Source organism: Lolium perenne, chromosome 6 (assembly GCF_019359855.2).
Source record: "Lolium perenne isolate Kyuss_39 chromosome 6, Kyuss_2.0, whole genome shotgun sequence".
In the NCBI taxonomy this organism is placed as follows: Eukaryota; Viridiplantae; Streptophyta; class Magnoliopsida; order Poales; family Poaceae; genus Lolium; species Lolium perenne.
In genome coordinates this window covers 132,871,634-132,897,503 of record NC_067249.2, presented here as the reverse complement: position 1 = coordinate 132,897,503, position 25,870 = coordinate 132,871,634, and the positions used below count along the sequence as shown (strand labels likewise).

General features: G+C 45.3%; 1 protein-coding gene and 2 long non-coding RNA genes across 3 annotated transcripts; 1 reads left to right on the top strand and 2 right to left on the bottom strand.

Moving 5' to 3' along the window:
• Positions 1–3,692: 3,692 nt before the first annotated feature.
• LOC127334502 (uncharacterized) lies at positions 3,693–4,743 on the bottom strand. Its single transcript, XM_051360969.2, has one exon. The coding sequence runs from the start codon at positions 4,446–4,448 to the stop codon at positions 3,876–3,878; it is 573 nt and encodes a 190-aa protein (XP_051216929.1). The 5' UTR covers positions 4,449–4,743; the 3' UTR covers positions 3,693–3,875.
• A 275-nt stretch (positions 4,744–5,018) lies between these two features.
• LOC127334503 (uncharacterized) lies at positions 5,019–11,880 on the top strand. The gene is made up of 4 exons (XR_007872186.2): positions 5,019–5,391; positions 7,327–10,628; positions 10,755–10,823; positions 11,594–11,880. It is a non-coding gene; the product is annotated as an uncharacterized lncRNA (long non-coding RNA).
• Positions 11,881–13,508: 1,628 nt separating this feature from the next.
• Positions 13,509–18,280, bottom strand: LOC139832796 (uncharacterized). Its single transcript, XR_011747264.1, has 2 exons — positions 17,754–18,280; positions 13,509–13,796 (listed from the first exon to the last, which is right to left on the bottom strand). It is a non-coding gene; the product is annotated as an uncharacterized lncRNA (long non-coding RNA).
• Between the last annotated feature and the right edge of the window lie 7,590 nt (positions 18,281–25,870).

Here is a 25,870-nt window from a genome sequence, read left to right as displayed (position 1 = left end):
GTCATGCACTCTAAGGTCATTTAAACATGAACATCGAATATTGTGGAGCTTGTTAACTCCGGCATTGAGGGTTCGTGTAATCCTACACAGTTAGTGGTGTTCATCATCCAACAAGAGAGTGTAGAGTCTAGCATCTATTTATTTATTCTGTTATGTGATCAATGTTGAGAGTGTCCACTAGTGAAAGTATGATCCCTACGCCTTGTTCCTAAATACTGCTATCGCTGCTTGTCTATTGTTCTACTGCATTTGTACTGTCCGCAATATTACCACCATCAACTACACGCCAGCAAGCACTTTTCTGGCACCGTTACTACTGCTCATACTTATTCATACCACTTGTATTTCACTATCTCTTCGCCGAACTAGTGCACCTATTAGGTGTGTTGGGGACACAAGAGACTTCTTGCTTTGTGGTTGCAGGGTTGCATGAGAGGGATATCTTTGACCTCTTCCTCCCTGAGATCGATAAACCTTGGGTGATCCACTTAAGGGAAACTTGCTGCTGTTCTACAAACCTCTGCTCTTGGAGGCCCAACACTGTCTACAAGAATAGAAGCTTCCGTAGACATCAAGATCCGTGACAACAATGTGCATGAGCAACTTCAAGTTGATCTCGTTGAGCATTTGTGGAGGATCAAAGGAAATACTGTGGCACCTTGATGTAGCATCTAGCCCTATTTATTATATTTGATTAATTGTTTTATTGTTTGTTGTAATTTAATTTGAAAACAATCCTCGCAAACATTTTTATTCATATGCTACATTTGATAAATGGTTTATGTGTTAAAAAAAGTAATTTAAATGTTTGGGGACGGCGTTTGGGGGACGCGGCTGGGGAGCGACGTCCCCCAAAGGCGGCACGAACAAAACATGTCCCCCAAACGCTCAATCCGGCGCGGTTTGTGGGACGCTTTGGGGGACGCGGCTGGAGATGCTCTAAGCAGCTACAGAAGCACATTGTACATATAAATAAAATTGACTAGTCACTACTCCCCCGTTGCTGAAAAAGAAGATGTATGCTTTTTCTAAATAAAAAATTAAACTATAGTTTTTAGGAGAAATGTTAACATTTGTAATACAAAATCAGTACCATTGGATACATCATGAACAACATGTACTCCCTCCGATTCATATATTACTTAACGCTAATATAGATGTATCTAGACACATTTTAGTTGTAAATACATCTATTTTTAGCATCAAGTAATATGTATCAGAGGGAGTATTATAATTGTTGATTTTTTTTTCCAAAAACTTGGTCCGTACATTGTTTGACTTTAATAATGTTACACCGTATTTTGAGGAACAAAGGTAATATGGATCAAGAGATAGATGATGAACAAGACTTGTAAGTTACATTTCATAATAAGAATTACAAGTCAGCAAATCCAATACAACTATTCTACTCCAAATATTTTAGTGGCAACACGGGAATAATGAAACATTACATTTCTTCGTCAGGTTAACTTTGGAAGTGCTGGAAATAAGTAGACATTGTTTTTTTTTGGTGTTCCTAATGTCACTCATATCCTAGAGCTCGACGGTTATCCTCGGATCCAGGTACTCTCGACTAGGCAATGTCGTCGTACTTCCTCCGTTTGAGGCGTCATGTAAGAGTCGCCACCCACTAGAGGAACAAGTGTTTGGCGTTAGTCCACATGGATATCGAGTGGAATGCCTCATTTTTTCGATAAATGGAATATATTAATATCAGGAAGATACCAATTACACCCAGCCTCTGCAACAACGCACCACCCTAATGGCACTACGGATGCACACAGCCAAAAACAAGAAAAGAAAACTAAGAAATAAAAGTCCCGCTACAGTATCTCGGGCCTAACAACAGCAATACATCCACCGCCAAGACAACACCTGAATTACAGACTAGTCCCCGCTCTCAAAACAAATGCCTCTACCAAGGACATTGCCAGGCACAACCAATTAAGGCCAGACCTTGGGTTTTCACCCTGAAAGGTAGGACTCTGCACTTCACATGTGTTGTCGCCCCCACTTTCATACCGCTGCTGTGAAGCCCGAAACACCAAGCAAGTCCCTCAACATCGCAAAGACTTGAACCTCCCTTAGCTAGTCCTCCCCTCTGGCCTTCATGAAATTCTCTTCTTCCGACTTTCATCATGGATCCATAGTCACTTGATGTCAATCAAAGAAAAGGAGCTTCGCGCCACTCCCTCCAGAACCAATCGGTCGGAATAAAAACATGGGTGCGCACGACCGAATACCTCCGATCCAACAAACTCCAGGCAAAAGCATTGTTACATTCATCGGAGGAGCCTTCCGGAACTCAACACTCCGGCCAGATCACGAGTCCAGGCCTCCGGTAGGTCCTCCTCTTCACGCAAGAGAGGCCCTAGGACCGCCGCCTTTATTTAGGTCGGACCCCCACGTCGGTGACCATCCCGGGCTGGCCACTCCAACCCACCACCGGCGACACCGACGCCGGCTTCTAAGCTCTTCCATTATGCCGCCGGAAAGCGGTGATAGATCGATGGATCCACCACCACCAACCGCAGGCCGACCCTCTCCGACGAAGAAGATGGCCTCCTCCACCGTCGTACCCAAGGCTGTTGCCCCATATAGGCTCAGATCCTTTATGTGGTGTTTGTCTGGTGACAATAACAACATCGAGCAGAGCTAGATCGTGTCACAACGTGGGTTTCGGTAGTTCGTATTGCTTCCATGTCCAATGGGTGTCATGTTACTTGTGGCGAGGATGTTTTGGTGGTGGTGATGATGATGATGATGATGATGATGATGTGTGTGGGAGTGGGGTGGGAGGGGGGAGGGGTAGGTATTTGCGGGAGTTTGGTTGGCACAAGCCCATATATTTATCATGTGAAACTCATCGACAAAGTTAGAGTTGTCTTCCGTTGACGTTACAATCGACTATATGGCATGAGCAGATGTGGGCGTCATGCGACCGTTTTGAAGATGGCACCATTGGTGGTCATCTACGGCATAGTCAAAGTTACCAGATCAGAGACGATGGAGTGGAGATTATTATGGACAACCTTGACAGTTGTTCTCTTCTAAGCAGTCTATGAGTTGCTACCGTAGCCAGGGTTGGCTGGGTGCCCTTTGGTGATGGGCGTGCTCCATGATGGTCCCGGGTTTCCTCTAATTAGTTGGACAATTCTTTTCTAAATTAATAAAAATGACAAGTCTCTCGTGTTGTTTGAAAAAAAAAAGAATGAAAGGAGTTGACTAAAATAACCAATCTGGCAATCTCCAATTTATGACTTGATATATGTGCTTTCGTCAGCCCCCAAAAGATATTTTGTTGCAAAACGTTGTTGGTTTACAAGGTTGTTGTTGACCTGTTACTCCCACCTGGTACTCCTGCCGAGTTGATTGCTGCAATGCCTGGTTGGTGAAGCAGCCGTAGAATTAGCGTCCAGCCCAGCTCCGGTGTTGCAATCAGCCTGTGTCAGCCTCTCTCGTAGGTCCTCTCTCCGCTACCCTTCTGTGCCTGATCTTTTCTCTCGCTCCCTTTTGCTTCTCCACATATGGCTGAGCTACCACCTAGGACAAAACGCGCCCACTGTACACTTTTACCTACGCGACTCTGTGCAATCTACCATGTTTTTTCTGTCCTTTTGTCAAGCATTATCAGTTTACTATGATTAAGCATATACATGGACAATTCATCCATGAACGTGGGCAAGCACAAATAAATCAGAAATGCACTTTGACGGAATGCAGCACAAAAAAGGAAAACAGAGGATAATCCTTTCCTGCCCGTAATATTTACCACCGAGGAGAATGGCATGTTCTACAAACAATTGCCATGCAATTTGTTAATCTACAGAAGGATTTAAGCAGAAGAACAGGTCGAGCGTATGCTCCTGCGCGCGTCATGGCGCGTAGATACCGTGGTGGAGGTGGCGCGGGGACCGGGACGGCGGCCTCTTGTCGACGGCGAAGAGCCTCTGGAAGAGCCTCAGCAGCAGCGCCCACCCCGTCGTCCTGCCGCCACGGCCAGAGCGGCTGCTGCCGCCGCAGAACTGCCCCGCCCCGCCGGCGCGCGAGGACGCCCTCAGCATGGTGGTGGGCGCGCACCCGGCCGACGTCTCCTCGGACTCCGTGTCAGACGAGTCCGGGCGGCGGCGCTGCGGGAGCTTCAGGTCGTCGTTGAGGTCCTCCCACAGCAGGTCCATCCGGTCCTCGTCGTTGTGCTGCCGGACCGCTTGCGCGTGCCCTCCGGTTCTCGTCGACGTCGACGGCGCGTCCGCCTCGTCCACCTCCGGGGTATTCTTTGTCTCTGGTGAGGAGGAGAATGGCCAGAGAGGGGAGGTGATCGGGCCGACAAAGCGCTGAGGTAACGGGACCTCCTCGAGGTTATGCTGCTCCTCCGGTGCCGGTGCCGGTGCCGTTGCCGTTGCCGGCGCCGGCGCGGCGACGGTGGGGAAGGTGAAGTCGTCATCCATGGGCTGCTCCTAGTGCTGGTGGTGGTTTGTGTGGCTACGGATCGACCTAAGCTACTCCCAAGCGAGTGTTAACGCGATTTGTATGGAGAGCTTGGGTTAAGCGCAGGCAGCGCGGGTGGTGTGGAGCTTAGCGGCCAGGGGTGACACGTGAGCGGTGGCCAGGACGGCGTGTGGTCCCTCTGGCGGCGACAGCCTGCAGAGAGGGTGAGAGTGGGCTAGCTCCGCTTCCTTCATGCATAGAAGCTTCGCCGGTCGATTGGATCTGGTTTTGGAAGACGGACAGGCATGCACACTGCAAGGCGTTTGCTGGGGCTGCACTGTGAATTGGTTGCTGGTAGTACATTGTACGCAGGCGCCAGAGCACGTTTCTAAACAGAAGAGGACACCTAATTTTAAATTAATAAAGAGCACTAAGCTCCCAAGGTTGGGAGTGCTCCTGGATGATCTGCACATCCGTTTCGCGGGCCCCACAGGCATTGACCGTATTTCCTCATGTTTTAATGTGTGCTGTCGCTGTGCCTGACGTGTAAGCGAGGAAAGATGTAGCGAGGTCGGTTTTGAGTTGTTTTTATTGGGGCTTCTGTTGAAAACTGCTAGCTGCGTTTCCACCGCCCTTCTTCTCCACCTCACCCGGCAAATTTGATGCCTCCGACCGGCCGGGGACGAAGCTTCTTTCTGCACCATCGCTGCTATCGCGTCCTTCATCCGACGAGCACCGTCACCCACCTTTTTTTGACTCTGCCGCTGCTTCCATCCATCAATGCGCCGCCGCCCCTACCTCTTCTGGTGAGACGCCGATCTGCTAGCTCCTCTAGGTGAGCAGCTCGACCTTGTCAAATCCGACGACCACCATCGCCCTCCTTCCTTCGACGCGCCGCCGCTTCCATCTTCGAATGCGCCGCCGCCTACCCCTTCTGGCGAGACGCCGATCTGTCGCTCCAAGGTGAGCAGTAGACCTTGTCAGGGATTTTCTCTGTGTTTCTAGGTTGTTTGGTAGATTTCCTGACCCTCACCGCTCCGCCAATCAGAGGTAAAAGCACTAAGATCTTAGAGAGAATTCCTTATTTGGTCCTGGCTGAAGTTTGACTTTCTTGATCCTGGCAAAAAAATTCTTCCACCTTTCTTGACACACAAAGTTTTTATGGTTCCTTATTTGGCCCTCTAGTGCAATTTAAGCACTAACGGTGTTAACTAGATGTATAAGATGACACTTTTGCCCCTGCTGCAATATTTGATCAGATTTTCAAAAATTTAATTAGATTTTCAAAAATTCAAAAATTTGACAGAACCTCCTCAAAGATTCGCATGGTACATACATGATGCATGCTCTTTCTTTTTCTGCTTCGCCCCAACCACATTTATTTGTTCGTTGGGCATAGAAGAGTCTCGATGGAAAGTGCCGAGGATGCCGCACAACCAGAGCATGTACCCGCGCGGTGGCTGAACCCTGCAGACGTCGAGCTAACATCCGCGCCCAAAGCCGAAGCCCCGACCGCCACAGAGCTCGTAGACAGATGCTCCGCCGCCGCACCTTGTTCCTCCGCGGCCGCACCTTCCGCCGCCGTGCCCGGGTCTCTATCTGCCGCTCCCTCTGCCTCCGCCTGCAGAGCCGCACCGCCGCCGCCTCCAGCTCCCATGGCTAAGCCCCTGCCGCCGCCGCAAGACGAGCTGGCTGCCCCCGCTTCTAGGGTTAGTCGCCGCCCGGTCAGGGGGTCGGGGTCGGAATGGGGCTACGCAGAGATGGGGAGTGAACGGCGTGGGGGAGGAGAACGGAATGGTCCGGCCGCTGGGCCGGACCGGCAGCGGCGGCGGGGTTAGGGAGTGGGCGGCGCAGCGGTGGAGGAGTGGCTGGCGTGGGAGAGGAGATTGGAGGCGTTTGGGTCGATCCCGTTGGGTCGGGGGCGCTCGGGTTTGGTCCAGGATTTTTTTTCTTTTTCCTTACTTTTTTATCTTTTCTAATTTATTTAGGGGTATAAAAGTCCAGCAAAAATTTGTTTGACGGGAGGAGCTAACAGAATTGACGGCAGGGCCAAATAAGAAACCATCTAAACTTCGTGTGTCAAAAAAGGAAGAAATTTTTTTGCCATGGCCAAAAAAGGAAGGCAAACTTCAGCCAAGGCTAAATAAGGAATTCTCTCAAGATCTTAAGTGAATAGGAGCAACCAATCTGCAAATTACTCATGGTATTCATGTTCTTGTTTTGCATCTTGATTTGTCAACGTCGAATACCAACGGCCTAGGCTCTCTGCGTGCAGATGCCCCCCTCTCTCTCTATCCTTTCACTATGCCGGTTCTTTCCTTTTTATGAACTGCAACGACGGTGTTTCAGTTTAGCTGAAATCAGTGAACTTTGAACAGTAGATGCAGTCCCCTTTTGTTCAAGATAACATATTAGACTAAATGGACTTCCTTTTGTCATTTTGGTTTATCCAAAAGTGAAGATGGAAAATTTCCGTTCATGTAGCCTGGTTATGCAGATCAGGCAGGCTTAGGGTAGGTGGTGATCAAACATTACTACCAAAGTTTCTCTCAAACTGATCCAAGTAAGGCTAAAGCAGACACATCAGTACATCTAAAAATAATGACAAGATGCAGAAAACATCGCCGTTTTATTAAAGCATAATAGTTCCAATATTTTAACAGCAGATAAACTACTAATGAACCATGTGCCATGTTTGACAAGAATGTCTGTTACCCTGTGCTTTAGCACTTAAATAGTACATTGTATACCGTTACCATGTAATGATGTAATTGCAACTTGAACAGAAGGCCTACTGTCTTGCTCAACAAATAGGTTACATAGTGGTTAGCTTATTCATCCTTATTTTCGTAAACTCACTAAGTATTCGTTGTCAGTGACATGCCTTGTGCTCACCAGGTGTTTTCCGTGTTGCACAATAGACTCAACGATGCTACAGTGGAGGCGGCCTCCGCACGGCACACAATTACCATAACCCATCCTGAAGAAAGCCATGTTGCCGCCCAAGAATACTTGTTGTTACTCGCTTCCGATTGAATCATCATTCTTGATATGGAAATAAAATCTCTGGCATGCAATTTGGTGATAGGATGTTTTCATCCATTCCCTGGTAAATAAGACCAACACAAATCTAGAAATATATACCCTGGGGAGAAAATAAAACCAGGACCTTTACAAACATTATTTGTACAAATTTATGGTGACATTATTCAAGCCATATGTCATGAGAATATATTTTTAAAAAAAACTGAGCATATAGAGAGAGACATGCAAATGCATCTATTAATCTAGCCTGTCTAATTGTGAGAATGATTTAAAATCCTATTGAGACTTTGTTCGAGATAAGCAGGATGATGTGAAGCTGAAAACTATGGATCATTTAGTTCAGAAACCTGTATTTCAGTGTTTCTGTTTGTAGGTAAGTGGTTAGCATATCTTTTTCCCCTGATGCTACTACATTGTAAGGAAATCAGGAATGTTATTTGGCAACGTTGATCGCCAGACTTATGACGAAAAGTAGAGACAGTTGCACAATGTGTACAGGAACCAAATTTGGTTACAAAAATGATTTAAGATGCGCTTTGCCTTATCTAGCAAAATGAAACAAGGAGAATTTATTCTGAAAGTGGAACATTGGTGGCATGGACAATGGGGAGGACATGGCGCCCGGGTAGGGGAACTATCATTGTCTATTTCCCCTTATGTCTTTGATATTATTGTCGCTAGCCACTGCTATGTTTTGCTTGCACGTGTGAACTTATCACTGCATATGCACATATGTGAAGAGTCACAAGCCACTGCTACTTAGTACTTACAAATTTTGACACATTTTTTCAATTGCACCTCTTCATGAGGTCTTCAAAATATTGCTTAACTTTGAGTGGTGATTCCTTCACGAGGTTTTATATGAACGTAGGTTTATGATAGCAAGTTTGGCTGGCGGTAGGATTGTCGGTGGCCTGTTATTGATGAGTTGGTGTTTTTTGTGTGTAAATGTGGTGGGGACTACAAGATCGTTGTGTGTTTGGTGGTGATCTAAGCATTTCGAGTGTCGGGCATGTGGATTTTTGTACAGCGGTGGGATTCCAAGTACTTGGTTGCGGCGAGGGAGGTGCGATTTTGATGTAGCTAGAACCATTTTGTATGTAGCTTCTCGGTGTTTTCGTTGGCATCAGTGGGATCAAATTGTGTATAACATGCCTGAGCTTCTTCAACTCTTTGGTGATTCTGTCGGATAATACACTATTAGATCCTTACAACTATTTGTGTTGGATGTATCATGTATAGTTTCATCAACCGAAAGTAAACAATGTATTTGGATTGCTACAGCCTATAGCTAGATCAAGTAATGTATTTTGGATTCCTACGGGTAGAGCGAAAAAGGTGAGGAATCTCTCTGCAAAGAGGACATGCAATGTTGGTCAACAAACATTGATCTGGAGGCAGTATATGTCATAGTAGTTGATATGGACCCTAGCCAAAGCTTTTCTTAATCATAGTTTCCCACTGTTCTTGATTAGGAAAATCAGTTTTATTTTCATACTGTCAGCAGACGTACATGCTGATTAACCATTCAGCTTTGGCTTGTTGGTGAATGCCATGAAGATATAATCCATCAGTACATGTCGGTGAAATGTCTCCTGGTTTGCATAGATGAATTTCTGGTACCCCTGCGATGCATGTGTGCATTTCTCTCATGTCTCATGAGCTCAGTAACAGTCTGGTTAAATCACACATGGATAAGATGTATGTGTAGCTGTTGTATTTTCTTCTAAAGTGCCATGATAGGATTTTTCAGAATTCAGCTTTCTAGGACATGTAGCTTTTGTTTCACAATGGGAGGCTCATGGATCATAATATGTGAAAGCTTCTCATGCTTGGAACTTTTCTACTATTATTACTCCCTTATTCATCAAATTATTCAGAATGATGTGTATCTTGCATGATTCGAATTTGTTGTGTTTGTAAGCAGGCAATATGTAAGTTATATAAATATATATTATTATGTTCACTTTAAGTCCGGTAAGTCCAACTAATACTAAAAATGCACAAAATACTCCTATTTTTCTTTACATTAATAAATATTGGAAAACTAGACAGTTATCTTGAAAATTTTATCTCAGCATTTTCCTTTGCTGAATTTATTAAAGCTGTTTATTTGGTTTGGTTGTGCAGCTATGATCATTCAGGATATGGGACCTCAACAGCAATATAAATTTTCGAATTCCTGGGTAGTATTACAAAACTCAAACGTGATACTCTTGTTTCTTGAATTTGCACTTAAGTTGCCTGTTGGTATATATTGTCCCTCACATTCTCACATAAAACTCTTAGTCGATCGTGATGTCTCATGTTCATTTCTATGCAACTAGATTAGATAGCCGAGAACAATTAGCAAGTCGGCTTGTTCATATATGTTGTACATAGTTGTGTGACTTGTTGACACTTACCCAGGAGACAGTTAGAGTTAGACAGAATAAGTATTACATTACAAATGTTCATTTCTATGCAATTGGATTAGATAGACCATGACATTTTTCTCTGCGTGGTACTGGTATACTGGCTATCTAAGCTCCTATTAAATCTTGTTTCTACATAGCCCTTGAACAAGATTATCAGCTGCAAAGGAGAATGCGTAGAGCAAGAGGATGTAGTCCCGTATGACAGTTAGTTGGAAGCGGACCGATATTGGACTTGGCCTCACGTTTAGAAAAAATAAAAGTGTTCATCCTTCACAGTGGTATTCTATTAGGCATACAATTTCTGTATTCACTGAAAGGACACTTCAGTTAGATATATCTTCAGATGTCAGCCTGGCTCATGCTGATAGTTTTGTTCGAAACATATGTTCTTGACGGATACTTGGTTATAAATATTCGAATATATGAATTTGGGGATCTTGGCTTTGTCTCGGGCAACCATGCTCCGACGCAGCCAGCCGGCCCCCCAAAAAATAATCGACGCTGCAAGTATGCCTGAAAAAATCTGGGTCCAGTGACAGCCAGAAGAGGCGTGTGCGCGTAGCGATGGAAGAAACACTGTTCCAGACAGTTAAAGAAGTCACCGGCCAAGATTCAATGGAGGGAGACGATCCGACGGCCGCGGTAACAAAATCACTGAGAAGGCTCTATGGGTTACATCTAAAGTTAAATACCATATGGGAGCATATAACAATAAAAAATAGCGGTACCTATTACCTGGTACCTATTACCTGGTATGTTATTAGTTGTAGTTACTTATTCCAAGTATTTAATCATTCTTTCCGGTCTCTGGTTGAAATCAATAGTCTAACATTCACGGTTTCACACTGCCGCATTGTTTTGTAGAATACTGAGAATTGATGTCACCTTTGCAGCAATTGAAGTGAACATGGGTTCTTGAAGCATACTTTTGAGGTAATGGTTCACCGCAGAGACTTACCTTATTTGTTAACGTGGTGCATTTGCATGCCTAACAAAGACTGCATTATATAGTGAAACATACGCAATAGATGTCTATTTTTGCTACAATAACTTCTACATTGAACATGCATAAGAAAGTTACAAGTTATTGTGTCAAGGCCTTAAATATTCGGTATTACGACATTTGATGTATGGTAATAGAAGTATGTGAATCGATGCTCGAGACGCTCATCCATGCTTCCCTTCCCCGGTGATATGGTTCATCAACACTGTTATGAGGCACTGAAACCGAGAGCTTATGAAACGCCTAAAGTATCACAATTTTGAAGATGCAGATTTTTAAAAATCTGACTGGTGAATTTTATATGATCTAGATTTATTGAAGTGTTCCCCAACAAAATGATTGGTTATGTGTATTTTTCTTTCCTAAATGTCTGTTTGTCTGTATAAAATTGAAAAGGTTTTGGAGATGCGGATTTTTAAAAATCTGAATGGTGAATTTTATATGATCTACTCTAGATTTATTGAAGTGTTCTCCAAAAAAAGATTGACTATGTGTATTTTTCTTTCCTAAATGTCTGTTTATCTGTATAAATTTGAAAATGTTTTCTTAGTCTTGTCTGCCTAAAATATCGCAGTGTCAATGCCATAATAGAAATGCTGCAAGATTTTCCATACTAGACTAACTGCACACAAAATTGAAGTAAGTGCTACTGTGTTCATATTTTTTTGAGTTCTAAATTCTTATACCTTCTTTGTAATAGGCTATTGTCATTTTCTACAAAGTTCTTACAAATAGTCCAACATAGCACATTGCACTAGAAACTCAAAGCCTGCCAATTGAGCTCTGGAGTTCAGGACGTCACAACGCTTGACATCAATTTGAGCGGATGTAATTTTGCTTTGTATGTTGGTTTATCTTTGGCTATTCTTTATCTTTCAGATAATGGAGGGTTATTGGTAAATAATATATAAGTATTAGTTTTTTTCATGTAACAATATTTTTTAAATTGGAGAAGTTGTAAAGGTACTCATACATATCTTTTTCTTGGCGCTTACCATATGTGGTTGATGATCAGAAAATGGGACTGTGCTGCGTTCGTCTCCCATGATCGACTATTCCTTTCCCTAATCATGCCTAAAAAATGTCTAGGAGGTTCAGCTCACTTTGTATGTAAAAGAAGAAGAAAACGGAAGCAACATAGACGGGCGCAGCAGCACGCGCAGGGTCCATCTAGTTTGCTTCTACTAGTAAGCTTGCACGTGCCACGCACGTCTTATTTAATGTAAATATACATACTAAATAAGTCACACTTTCTATATTGTGAAGTTATAATATACTGTCTCGAAAACTTTTTAAAATATTTTCCTTATTTATTTAATACAAATAGCAATAAAATAGTGTAATCCATCACAAAGATAAATCTCACATAGTGGAATGGGTTTACATGGCGTATACGAACTTTGCATTGATAGCTGACATCAACCAGAAGCACGATAATAGTGTGGTACACAAATAGCAAACAATAGTAATTAAATTATATATATTCTTCCTCGTGTAGTACGATGAATTACCCTCAAATTTTAAAAAATAAACCAGCGAGCATCATCTAGCCAGATCACTCATACATGTTAAGAGCTTGAAATTTATATGAGAAGAAATATGTTACAAATCGCCTTATTTGATTGTCAAACATAACCATACCATGTCATGCTTATATCACCGCACTCTGTCTGTCATCCAAAGGACCCTTCCAGATGAATACAAGTATTCCCCTTTCAAAAAAAAAAAAAAAAGGACCCTTCCATTCAAATAAGAAATCTCTCAGTCTTGCAATCGGCACATGAAAGAACATAAATCTCTCTCCAAAGTTTGATACTTTTTATTTATTAGAAATTGTATATGTACAAAATAATGGTTTGGCAAACCTGCACCGCAGTGCACATAGCCCTTGCACTTGTTGGTGCTCAAAAGAAATAGCAAAGCTAGAAACCACAAATGTTGTTTAAAGTGGTAGACAAAGTAGAGCATTATATTGTCGTAGTCATAAGAAGTGGAGAGTTTTCTAAGGTACCCTCCTATGTCTATATCTCTACTACTTAAAAAGGAGGAGAGCGTTCCGTCGTCAGACGGTCCGACGTTCGCTTCGTCAAACTTCTTCCGCTCTTCCGATCGCCCCGACCGGGCCTAAGTAGGCCAAGCCCAACTAATCCCAGGCGCTTTCCGCTCTCCCAACAATGAACAAACAACCTTCAGTTAACGCTCAGGTCCGCTAAAAAAATTCAGTTAACTTTCAGTTATCTCTACTACTTAAAAAGGAGGAGAGCGTTCCGTCGTCAGACGGTCCGAAGTTCGCTTCGTCAAACTTCTTCCACTCTTCCGATCGCCCCGACCGGGCCTAAGTAGGCCAAGCCCAACTAATCCCAGGCGCTTTCCGCTCTCCCAACAACGAACAAACAACCTTCAGTTAACGCTCAGGTCCGCTAAAAAAATTCAGTTAATTTTCAGTTATCTCTACTACTTAAAAAGGAGGAGAGCGTTCCGTCGTCAGACGGTCCGACGTTCGCTTCGTCAAACTTCTTCCGCTCTTCAGATCGCCCCGACCGGGCCTAAGTAGGCCAAGCCCAACTAATCCCAGGCGCTTTCCGCTCTCCCAACAACGAACAAACAACCTTCAGTTAACGCTCAGGTCCGCTAAAAAAATTCAGTTAACTTTCAGTTATCGCCACAATTGACGACATTTTCTTTCGGCATCAATCAATCGATGACCATTACTTTCCAGCGAAAATTAATTTCGGCAGCACATAAGACACCATCCTAATAGCATATCCTCCCAATTTTTGTGCGTCCCAGCCTGCCCCGTAGCACTCTCGAGTTGACCTTCATAAGTTCTGTTGTTGTCAGCAGTCAGCACAATCTTCTCCTGAGACCTGAGTGATGATGCGCTCAATCATGGGATCATGTTCCTGAAAGATAAAACAGGAGCAGCATGTAAAAATAAAGTTTCCTTGATATTGACGGGTAAAGCAAAAAAAAAAAATAGTATTATTTGTTTACAACAAAAATTATTATTGAGCTACCTGTTGAACTACGAAATTTTTTAATTGAAAGAGTATCAACCTACCAAATTCAATCACCAGTCAATTGAAATCCCCTTCTACTACGCCCTAACATTAATTTTGGTATTAGCAGCAGTCAAATAACGATCAATCACAGTAGTTCATGTCCCCCTTTTCAGCCTACCATTAGTTACACCATGATTTACGCCCAGCCTCTTTCCACAGTATATATATATATATATATACCTTCCTACCATAAGGTTTCCCTGCACAGAAAAAAAAGCGAGCCTGGACGCTTTCCCCCTACCGTCACTGTAGCAGGGGCGATTTTCTGGATCCCGCCGGCCAATCCACTAAGCCACCGTCGATTCGCCGGATCCCCGCCTCCGTCGGCCGCTCCGGCGGCGGGAGGTTGGGGATCCCGTCTTGCAGTGTGTATAGAGTAGGGTTTGGTAGGTCTCCTGCCGGCGGCGTCGAGGAGTGGGCGGCGCGGTCGGGGCGGAGTTTTGTGGTGGCGGTCGGCCTCTCCGGCAGTGCGGCTCGGTGGAGCCTCTCTGCAGATCGACTACTTTGGCCATGTGTGCAGGTCCTTGGAGCTGTGCTGCATGGCGTTCCCTCGCCGGTGTCCATGGTGCGGTGGAGCCGGACGTCTGAAGAGCTTGAAGGTCTTGGTGATGTTGAGCAAAGCGACGATGTCGGCGGTGCTGGGCGGAGGTTCCTCGGAGCTGAGTTTGTCGACTTCCCGGCCGCAAGAGGGTCTTCTCCCGTTCCAGGGTCAGTGAGGAGAAGCAGCGGCGGCGCGCCGTCATACGTCCTCGTCGTCGTCGATGCAGTCGGGGTCCTGTTGGCCTTATCTGTAATTTTTCAGTTTGTTAGGGACCTTTCTGTAAGAACTTTGGCTTAATATCATCAGTCCTTTATCGCAAAAAAAAATATACCTTCCTACCCGTCCTAAACCCGCCAAGAGTAAACTATGTTTCATCTCAGGACGGCCTCTCTCGCACCATATTCCTCAGTGACCACCTTCCCAACTCAAATCCCCCACTCAAACAGTTGATCAAGATTCTTCACAGACGGGGCACCAACAAGTTGTCCCCGCTAAGTAGGGTTGCAACGCGGGATCCGATGCAGGACTGATTTTCTTCTGTCGTACCCAGCCACTGTGTATTTCCTCGGCCAAAACTAACACTAGATGCTGGCTTAATTCTGTTTTTGCGGGACTAAGCAGGACGCCGCACCGCAAGTCTGCAACCCTACCGTTAAGGTATGTATATCATTGTCATTGTTTCAGCAGCAAGCATATAGTAAGATCTTGTGGATTAGGGTCTTCCCAAAGAGATTGATTCCCATACAGACTGAATATGAACATAAGTGATTAATTGTAAACTTTGGTTTTTGGTCTGAGAGTGCAGACTCGCAAATAGAATGCTTACTTTTATGTTATCAGCAGCAAGCATATAAGTAAGATCTTGTACATGAGGGTCTTCCTAAATAGGTTGCTTCCGAAACAAACTGAATATTAACATACGTGATTAATTCTCAAGTGTTGTTTTTGCTCAAAATAGAATCCTTTCTTTTATGTTTTCAGCAGCAAGCATATAGTAAGAATCTTGTAGATGAGGGTCTTCCCAAATAGATTGCTTCCCAAACATACTGAATATTAAGATATTAACATAAGTGATTAACTGTCTACTGTGGTATTTGGTCCAAAAATGCAGACTCGCAAATAGAGTGCTTTCTTTTATGACAGAGGTTATGTAATTCGATTACATACAACTTTGGGTGTACTGAAGGTTATATTGTTTCAAGGATTACCTACCAATGTAAAACCCTACTGTATATCATGAATTTCGTACAACATCAAGGTAATTTCATCGAAATCCTGGTGCATGCCTACAGTTACATTGTTCAAACGATTTCCATGTAACTTATTAGCACGTTAAGATATATGAAAACTTGTTGAAACTCTGGTGAGACAACATTCATATGTATGTGGTATAAAACTTAGCATGTTATGTAACTTAATCAACCCTTTGTGAAATTAGAACAACAACAAATAAATGTAGAGGGACTAAGAACATTCCAAGTGCTTGCTCCAACTCTTTGTGAAATCAGAACTTATTAGCATGTTATGTAACTTAGCAGAGATATCAAGGGTAGCTGAAGTTCATAGCAATGTCCAGGTGGGGCAAAAGTTAACTGCAATTTGTCTTTTGGCAGTTCATTACCTTGAACATGGGTTGCCTGGCTTTAAGATCGGGCAGGTGAATAATTGATAGATGTTCTATATCTGATTGAGAGCATATGGAGTGTTTGTAGCAGCAAGAACAAGGACCTTGTCATCATTATGGCTAGCACCCGGTAAATAAGGGCACAAAATAAATCAATAGTATTGGGATCCGTTCACTTCCAGCATAGTCACTTATAACTTACTCGATGAAGCTCTTGAGGTAATGTATGAAGTTGTGTTGCAGCGGCATTAAATTAAATGCACATTCATGTACACCTTCTAAAATGCACGTAAAGACATGAATCAGCGGGTTTTCCAGGGCTAGACCATGGATGAGATGTAGTACATGATACATGAAGGTAGCAAACTAACTGGTAATAAACTTGTGGGGACAATGTGGAAACTAAAGCCACTGGCCAGCAATGTACAACATAAAAAAAAAACTCAGGTGCAACTTCATTCGGATTTGCCATGATGATATGTATCAAAATTATGCATCACATGAAGCTACTAAAGTCTATGGACAGATCAAAAGGTGGAGTCTGCGTAAGACCTCGGATTTACCATGATGATGTGTATTTAAAGAAGGTCACTATATTACCATATTTAAAAATGGGTATGCTTCCAGAGAAAAAGTCTCAATAAGAACAGTACTAATCACAATAAGATTTACTTTAAGTGGACTCCCGGGATTAACAAATCAAGCAGCTGGATAACTGAAGTACCGTGTCAAATAACAATCTATGCACTTTAGATGTACAGAGGCTACTGCTCATGAGTACATCAGAACCTAAGACATAAGAAAAACTAAAATGTGAAACAACATGTTTCCACGAAGAGGATGAGTTCAGACCTGTAATATACTTAATTTTAAGGGTATGATTTCATCATCTCCAAGTCCAAAAGACATGTAAAGGTGAAGGGACTACAGGATGCTGAATTAAAGCTGCAAAGTCTGTTCCAGCACCAGCCACGCTTGCAACTAAAAATGGAGCATATCACTTCAGTCCATTAAAAAATGTTCCAGGTGAAGTGAACTTCTCGAGATCACTCATTTATAAGAAATGTAATTATAAGACCATTCTATCGATGAACATACCAGAAAATTACATAATCGGTCTCACTTAGGCATATTGCTTTGCAAATTTAAAGAAGGTATATATAAAAGGTTGGTTTGCTAAGCCCCTATATAGTACGCTATTTTCCTGGTAATAATTAAGATGAGAGATCATCTTCCTTAAAAACCGACAGATTATTTTCCAGGTAACCTTTAAAAACAGATTTTTCGCCATAACAAATCGCAAATACCACGCGCCCACGATTTTCTTTCCAAAAAACTAGCATATGGAGATTTATTTACGCCATTGATTTAGCGGACAACCAATCCGTCCGCACCATCCTCCCTTGCTCAAATATCGCTCTACGCCTCCTAGCCAATCAGCAAGGCGAGAACACGACGATCTATGCAAACAGCTACAATGGCTAAAATTGTTGGGGCCCGTCGACATACCGATTTGGTCTCGGGTAAGTTTGATGAAGCATTCATGCTTACCATCTAATTATCTTCTGATAAGGGACTACCTAAAAAAAACTTGTGATAAGGGACAGTTGGGTTGTGAGAGCAGAAACCATACCGAGCCGGTTGTAGCACTTCAGGGCGACGACACCTCCTCGCTTGTGCAGCGTAGGGAGGGGAAGAGCCGACCCCACGGCGGGGAGAGGAGGTGTCGGACGACGCCGTCGTGTGGAGAGGAAGCGGAAAAGAGAAGCCGTGGCAGGGAAAGGGGCGGCGGCGACGCATTGGCGAGAAGAGCTGGCCGCGGGGAGAACCGAGGGAGGGGTGGCTACGTGCTGCCGGCCCGCAGCGGCTTCGCGTTTAACTCCGGGCGGCAAGGAACAGAGGAGAGGAGGGGCCCGCCGTCACCGCACCTGGTGGAATCTGAGGGGCCTGCAGTCGCTCTTGACAGCGGCTGCCGCCGCGCCTGGCTTTGCAGAGGGGGAGAGCTGGCGCTCGGGCTGTGCTAAACCATGCCGAGGGGATTTGGTATCTTCATCTGAACAGAGAGACTGGTAGCGGGATAAGAACACAGATGGTGAGATTGGGGCAACTGTTCTCTGCTTTGGCCTTTGGCTCGATACCGGGTGTACAGTCTTTTCCGAATACCCCTAAACGCGTATGAATGCTTAACATCTGCTCTGTACTTCAAGGACTGATTAGCACTACTAGAAAAAGGCTTATAGCCACACTCCTTACCGCCGGCAAATACGATTTGAATATGCCGGCGATAATGCCTTCCAGGGGGGCCTAACCCTACCGCCGGCGAGACTGAATGGAAGATGCCGGGGGTACATGCGTTACCGCTGGCAAGTTCGATTTAAAGATGCCAGCGATATAATGGACCGCGGGGTCTCCATCCGGCCTGGCATTACCGCAGCCAAATCCAGCCCAATAGCGCCGGGGGTAGCGGGCCTTAACGCCAGCGAACCCACTCTAATTCGCCGGGGGTTACGGGTGGCAGGTTGGGCCACCGCGCTCCCACTCTAATTCGCCGGGGTATCTCCTCCCCACCCACAACCACACGACCCACCACCCACCCACCACCCACACGCACGCACACCCACCCCGCCCTCTCTCCATCCCCGGCCAAAATAATCTAGGGTTCCGCCCCCCTGCTGTGCCCGCCCGCCCGATGGGCCCGGCCGCGCCGGCGCCGGAGGCCGTGGAGCTCCGCTTCGACCACCGCTGCATACCGGGGCCCTCCGCATCGCCGCCAAGCTGCTCACCGTCTACCACGCCACGGCACCGCAGATCGCGCTGCACTACGGCGCCGACGCGGCGCAGTTCCTCCTCTTCGAGCGCGCCGCCTTCCTCGTCCTCGCCGCCGTCTCCCTCGCCGCCGCGCTCCCGCTCAACCTCCTCGCCGGGGACGCCGCCATCGCCCACCAGTTCGCCGCCACCACCATCTCCCACATCCACAGGGCCTCCCTGCTGCTCTGGCTCCACCTCCTCCTCGTCGCCGACGTCATCGCCATCGCGCACCTCGGGATCTCACGCATGGAGGACGCCCTCCGCATCACGCGATTCCGCGACGGCAACGGCAACCCCAGCGACCCCAACTCCAGCTCCGTCGCCGTCTTCACCATCATGATCCAGGGAATCCTAGGTCGCTCACCGCCGACAAGTCCCCCCTCAAGGATTCGCAGCGGTGCCCAGGTCAGGGCCTCCCCTTCCTAATTGAGGGAATTCTATCGGTTATTGAGGGCAAGTTTTGTCTCCCCAATGTTTGATCTTGTGCTGTAGGAGTAAAAAGAAAGATAATTGCTTTTGCCTATGCTTGTTTTTGTTAACTGATTCTTGCAATTGAGTGTGATTTTAACAGTTTAGATCTGGGCTACTTCCATTCATGAAACCATATATCGGTCAGATTCTTCTGTTGTTAATTGTTACTCTCATACTCATGTTGTTAATTGCCTTTGTGCAAATGAACCATGCCTTTAGATTTTTAATTACTGCAAGTCTGAAACTAATAGTGATTTTTAATTACTGCAAGTCTGTCCCTAAAATGCACTCAATGGAGCATATTTCTGGTGCTCTCCATGCCAGGTATCAAGGTTGACAAGGTAAGCAAGTCAGTTTTAGCATCCTTTATTGACTGCTTGTGCTCTTACAATGAATCTAGAAAATGCGTGAGCGATCTAGAAAATGAACAAATGCCTAGTTCAATGATAGAAGGGATTATGGCTATCAATGACATAGTGTATTGAAACTCATGGATCTGATTCCATGTAGAAACATTATTTCTTGTTTAAAAGAAGACTACTGTCAGATTTTTGTGTCCTTCTCGACTAAGGAAAAGTGGCATACCATCCTAGTATTCTCAGATTTATACATCTGTTTAGAAATCTGTGATTCATGTTCACTGTGCTAACAAGGTTGCCTTACATATGTGTAGATATCCATTGCCTGTTCTTAAATATTTGGTATGTTATCCATGACTTTTTGCTGAATATGCTCTCTTATATGCAGACCAGGGAAAGTAGGAAATGCAGATTTTGGTGGATGTACCTTATGTATATTCTCTTCCATTGCTCAACTATATGATCTCGCCCACCGGCGCAGCGCAAGGGCACACCGCTCTCTCTCAATCCCTCTCGTGCGACGGCGACTCGCTGGACCGCCTGTAGGAGCAGGCGCCGCGGGACTACGGGACCGCAGGAGTACCCGCCAGGGCGGTCCTCCAGCAATGGCGTCGTCGTCGGGAGAGGAAGATAGGGCGAGGATGAGTGCTGGCGCCCGGGAGCTGGCGGACATGGCGCCGGTGCCCCAGAGCGACCGGGCCTGCCCCGTGGTCGCCATCGCCTGTCGCGGCTTCCGTGCCTTCTACGTCGACGGCAAGTGCTGCGCTTGCGCCCTCTGCCTTACAGCTGAGGCCATCTACGGATCTACCTCAAGCCCCCATCTCAACAACACGGTAAGATTGTATGTTTGTGTTCTCTCCTTCTCTCTGTATTCATACGGATCTACCTCAAGCCGAGGCCAGCTGCTCTTATTGCTGCAGTAGTATATTTAGATCTATATATGCATGTACTTTAGGAAATCTGAGTAGAGATCCATTGTTATTTAGGGCAGGTGGGAAATCATGAATTCATTTCTGACGAGCATTGATGAAATTTTGTTGGTGTATTGTTTTTTTGTCTGCAAATGCAGATCCCTGTATAGGTGATTTTTTTATTATTCTGTTATTTTCTTACTAGATCAGGTCTGCATCTAATCCCTAAACCTCGATTTGCTTACATTTTAGTTGCTTTGTCCTGCTTCACATTAGTATACCATCATGCAAATTTTGGTGTTAGCGAACCTTTGTTATCTGCACCTAATTATTTAACTAAACTGAAATGCTTAGTTCAACTACAACTCTAGTCTATCTCCCTTTACTGCGGTAGAGTTTAATTTTGTTGTGCACTCAGTATGGTTGATGTGAAATATAATTTGATATCCATTCATAGTCCTGGAAACTAGACTGAAATGCTATATTATATAACATGTTCATTACGGCAAAACATGTGGTATTGTGCAAAAACAATCCATGTACTTCATTATATCTAGCTTGGTGTACTTGTGAAAATAAATCTGTAGAGTCAAAGCTTTCTTAATTATTGATTCAGTTCAGCATGTCCTGGTTCTTATGCTCTTGCAAATTTGATCCCTTCACATGAACATCATTAACCAGTACTACACCAAGTCATGGTCCTAGTCTTGCATGATATATTCACAAGATATAACAACGATACTATACTACTCTAATCAGTAATATATTTCTATAGCAATAACTTCTCAAGTCATATGTACTTACTACTGCAATAAATCTTATCTTCTGCAGTCATGGCCATAGGATCTCCAAGTGCAGACGACATCATTAACCAGTGTTCATTTTCTGTGATGGATATTGTGTTATTTTGATTTTCATTATGTAGCCACTTGCGTGTGTTACTGTGCTTGGAAAATCAAATATACACTGCTGCTAGACATGTTTTGGAATCAGAACAATGTGAGGAGTTCTGGAGTATCACGTGGAAAATGTATGGGATGGAGCTCATGTAATTTTTTTTTTAAATCCTGAAAGTGTTACCGCTGGCGAACTGGGCCTTTGTGCCAGGGGTAAGATGAGATGACCCTGGCGGATTGGAAAATGCCGGTGGTAAATATTATCCCCGGCGGTTTGGGATAATGTGCCAGCGGTATTCTGGGTTACCCCCGGCGGTTTGCAAAACGCCGGCGGTAAGGCATTACCACCGGCGAGGTGATCGCCGGCGAATTGCAAAGCGCCGGGGATAGGCTATTTCAGGTCGCCGGTGGTACTACTTTTCCTAGTAGTGTAGCTAGCTACGCTGCTGTTTTTTTTTTTTTTTGAGGGTAAGCTACGCTGCTGTTATTTCTAAATTGAGGAGCTAGGGCCGGGTCTTAAAAAAATACACGATGATTAGCTACGTTGCCCTAAGAAAATCTAGCTACACTTTCTAAGAAAAGCTAGGTCTTCTTAAACTGTAAGTCTTCTACGGTAGTATTTTTTTTATAAAGCTAAGAAATCAAATGGAAATGCATAACATATAAAGCTATTTGTAAGAAGTTCTTGCATACCACTAAACAATTGTCAAATTACATCACAGCACTCTTTTTCTTGTTTGCTCACTAACTACACATAAATTCAAGGCCACTGGTACTTGCACATTTCATGAATGTACAACTGCTGATTTTATCATGTGTAATGTATCATTTGTTTTTAAACTATGAAATCAGTGGTTTTTATTATTCAGTTGAGTGACAGGATTTACTAAACCAATTGGATTGTGAGAGTGGGACCTTTAAAATATATGTTCTTGAGCCGTATGAAATTATTACTATTCTGGTCCGATTAAATTGACACCAAAGTTGTGAAGATTGCGCTGTCACATACATCTATGGAGGTGTTTGTGATCGTTGATGTTTAATATTTGTATCTTAATTATTTTTATTTTTACCTGTTTTGTTACCCGTGGCAACGCACGGGCATTTTACTAGTGATGGTATAAAGTGCAGAGGGAATCAGCTTACAAGAAAGAGCAGAAACAAGCAAACAAAAGATAAACAAAAAAATACCGGTTGAATCTACTCTAAACCATCGACATAGTCGCTTGATCAAAAGAGACGCTGGTGCAAGATCGTAGAGCTGCCGACCTGGCATATATGTTGGGGGATGATCCCGGTATGCCAAAGGCATGGCAAGTTAGCCTTGTTTAGGCTGTTTAGGTACCGGTTAAAAGGTTATTCCGGATAATGAAGTTAAGTTCGTGCTTAAGTGAAACTATGCCGGTATCCCAGAACGGGTATACCGGAATACGCTAAGAAGGTACCGGAGTACCGGCACAGGCTACACTGTAGCACGTCGGCAATCTGGTCAAAGATTCCCTCAAGGACAAGAGGACAAGGATGAACGAAGCATATCAGCTTTAATCGAAACTCTGAGGCCAAAGCGGAAGATGACGTAAAAGCTACCGGAGGATGTCACCGTTCCGATTAAAGACATACCGGCGTCACCTGCTGCAAAAGAGGATTTGTAAAGTAGTTTGTCTAGTCAAAGATGCCATTAGGGTTTCTTCCCCTGTAAGCCACCCTCTCCCCTATATAAGGAGAGAGGGCACTCCCTTGCGCGGGACACGCAATAGACATATGATGAGTTAGAGTTAGAAGAGATAGAGATTGTAATGTGCTTCTTCAACCTCTGGCCAAGGCCAGGTTCATCAATAAGATACCGGTATTCCACCCGAAATCCACCCTTGTGTTACCAAAACCCCTCCCCCGAATCCTCTAGCGCACATTCGGCCCCAACTCAAGCCATCCCATGGCATCTGTCTGTTCGCCACGACGACAGTTGGCGCCCACCGTGGGGCCAGCAGCTGCACTTGCTGGAGTTCACATTCGGGCGGGCCTCCTCACCATCTCCGGTAAGCGTGTGGTCAGTGGCCTCGTCTATCGCCTCGGCTCGCTGGACTTCATCAACGACAACGATGGCTGCTTTTCCAACAGCGGTAAGTTCCTCAAGAACGGCCGCGTCATCGAGTTCGGCAGCCACCGTGTCTCCTACGGCACCGTCCCGGAGCGCCAGTACCTCTCGCCGGTGCTGGTAGCACCGAACCCGCCAAGGTCCGCTGCTCGTGGGCTACGCAGCGGTTGCGCCGCCGGCAGCGTGGAGGTGTTGGTGGTTGGCACGGCTGACGCTGGCAAGGAGGCAGCGACGGAAGGCGCTGGGCAAGCAAAGTCCGCGCGCACAGCCAAGCCGCCGACCGAGCGCGACCAAGTGGTTGCGGGTGTATCTGCAGCGCCACCGGAGACTCCTCTCCAAGCGGCCATGAGCGTGTTGGCATCGCCCATCGCGCAGAACATCGACCCCGCCGCGGTGCAAGCCGAGCTGGAGGCGCAGCGGCAGAAGCTGCTCTCCGGAGGTGCGGACATCATCAGGGCGCAGTACGAGCTGAACCTAACCCTACGTGAGTACAACGCTGCCCATGGCTTTGCTTCTGTTAGCGCTCAGCCTGCTAGAGTACCGGAAAACCGGCTTAGAGCTCGCAACCTAGATCAGGATCTGCGTCGGGAAGTTCTTGCCGGAAAAAGTACATCGACATCCTTGAGCATCGTAGAAAAACCTAAGTACAGCAGCCCGGATAAAACAATAAAAGCTGCTAGGGCTGCAGTAGAACTGTGTGACTCGCTTACCGGAGATGCATTAGCAAAGCAACAAGATCGAGTTAGGGAGTTGCTTGATATGATACAGGAACAAAACGCTGAACCGCTTGCTAGGGTAAACAAAGTAGCAGCAACGTCAAAATTGGTGCGTTCGGCAAAGAATGTCGGAAGCAAGTCACATGGGCAGGCATCGTCCCCCCATCTGGACAGAAGAAGAGAAAAAGAAGTGAATGCGCAGCAAATGACTGTGTATGATCCGGTTCTTACCGGAAAACAACAAGCCGGGCGACATGAGGCCAGAAGAAAAAGCCAAGGGGCAGTTCGTGGCTATGCCGGAAATGATTATGCCGGTAAAGGTGAAACCGGGCAAAACTATCGTGCAGCGAGAGCAGCTTGTGCTGAGGAGGAAATGCCTCCACCAAGGTACCGTGTCGGGAACCCCGGAGGTCAGGGCTAGACAAATCCGGATATCACATCTGGCATAAGCCTAACATTGATCTCTAGGGCCTACAGGGTGAGAATCGGTAACACAACAGTGACTCTACGACTCAAAGCCAATATATTATAACTCTTAGCAGAGTTAAGATCCAAATTTATTACACGCAGAGGTCACTGACCACAATCCAACAAGCAACGGAAAGCAAATTATGTTATCTATATAACAAGACTGCAAAGGGCCTAAGAGGCCATAACATAAGGCGACGTCCCAGCCCATAAGTCTCAGGCTGCCGCCTGCGGAACTCCGAACTACTCGTCGACGTTGATGTAGAAACCACCATCAGTTGGAGGGACTTCGTCTGAAACAAAGCATGCAAGGCTGAGTAGAGGGACTCAGCAAGACTTAGTACAACCTTTTAGCAAAGCGGGTATGCGAGGCTTTATGTGGAGCTTATTTTGCGGAAAACCAGTTTTCCTTTGTAAATAGGAGGGAGCAGAAGCTCGTCTATTCAGACCATTTTCAAAAGGGGTAAGAGAGCGATAACAACTCTAGCTAAGATCATCATGTTGAATCCACCGAATCTTCATCATCACCTGAACCTATCACCTAGGATCACCCCCTCGACACCCTGAGAAGGGATCCTTATCACACATTGACATCAAGTTTTACGATTAGGTTCAAGTTGTCTATGATCACAGAATCCATCACCAAGTCGTCCATAACCGCGGACACGGCTTTTCGAAAAGATTTACGCTGCAGGGGTGTACAACTTTGCCCACACGCGCCGACCGACTCTTAGTGCCACTAGATTAACACACTTCCTTGGTGTGCCGGTAGAGGGTGGTCGACCAAAACCTTTCCCTTACTTCTCCTATTCCATGAGTCAAACTAACTGGGGAGCTCCGTCATCGTAGGTAGCCACTCTCCGAGGCGGTCCCGGTCATTGTGTGCAGGGGATACAGTTCAATGCCTCCAGCATCCTTCACCCCGGCCACGCCCTGTATGATGCACTTTGAAAACCTTTTCCACCTTTCCCCATGCGTATGGCAAATGGAACTCGCAAACTAATTGACTCATGGGTAAGCTAGGTA

Bases quoted from the DNA above. Each gene is read 5' to 3' on its own strand.
- LOC127334502 (XM_051360969.2), bottom strand. From the start codon at position 4,448: ATGGATGACGACTTCACCTTCCCCACCGTCGCCGCGCCGGCGCCGGCA.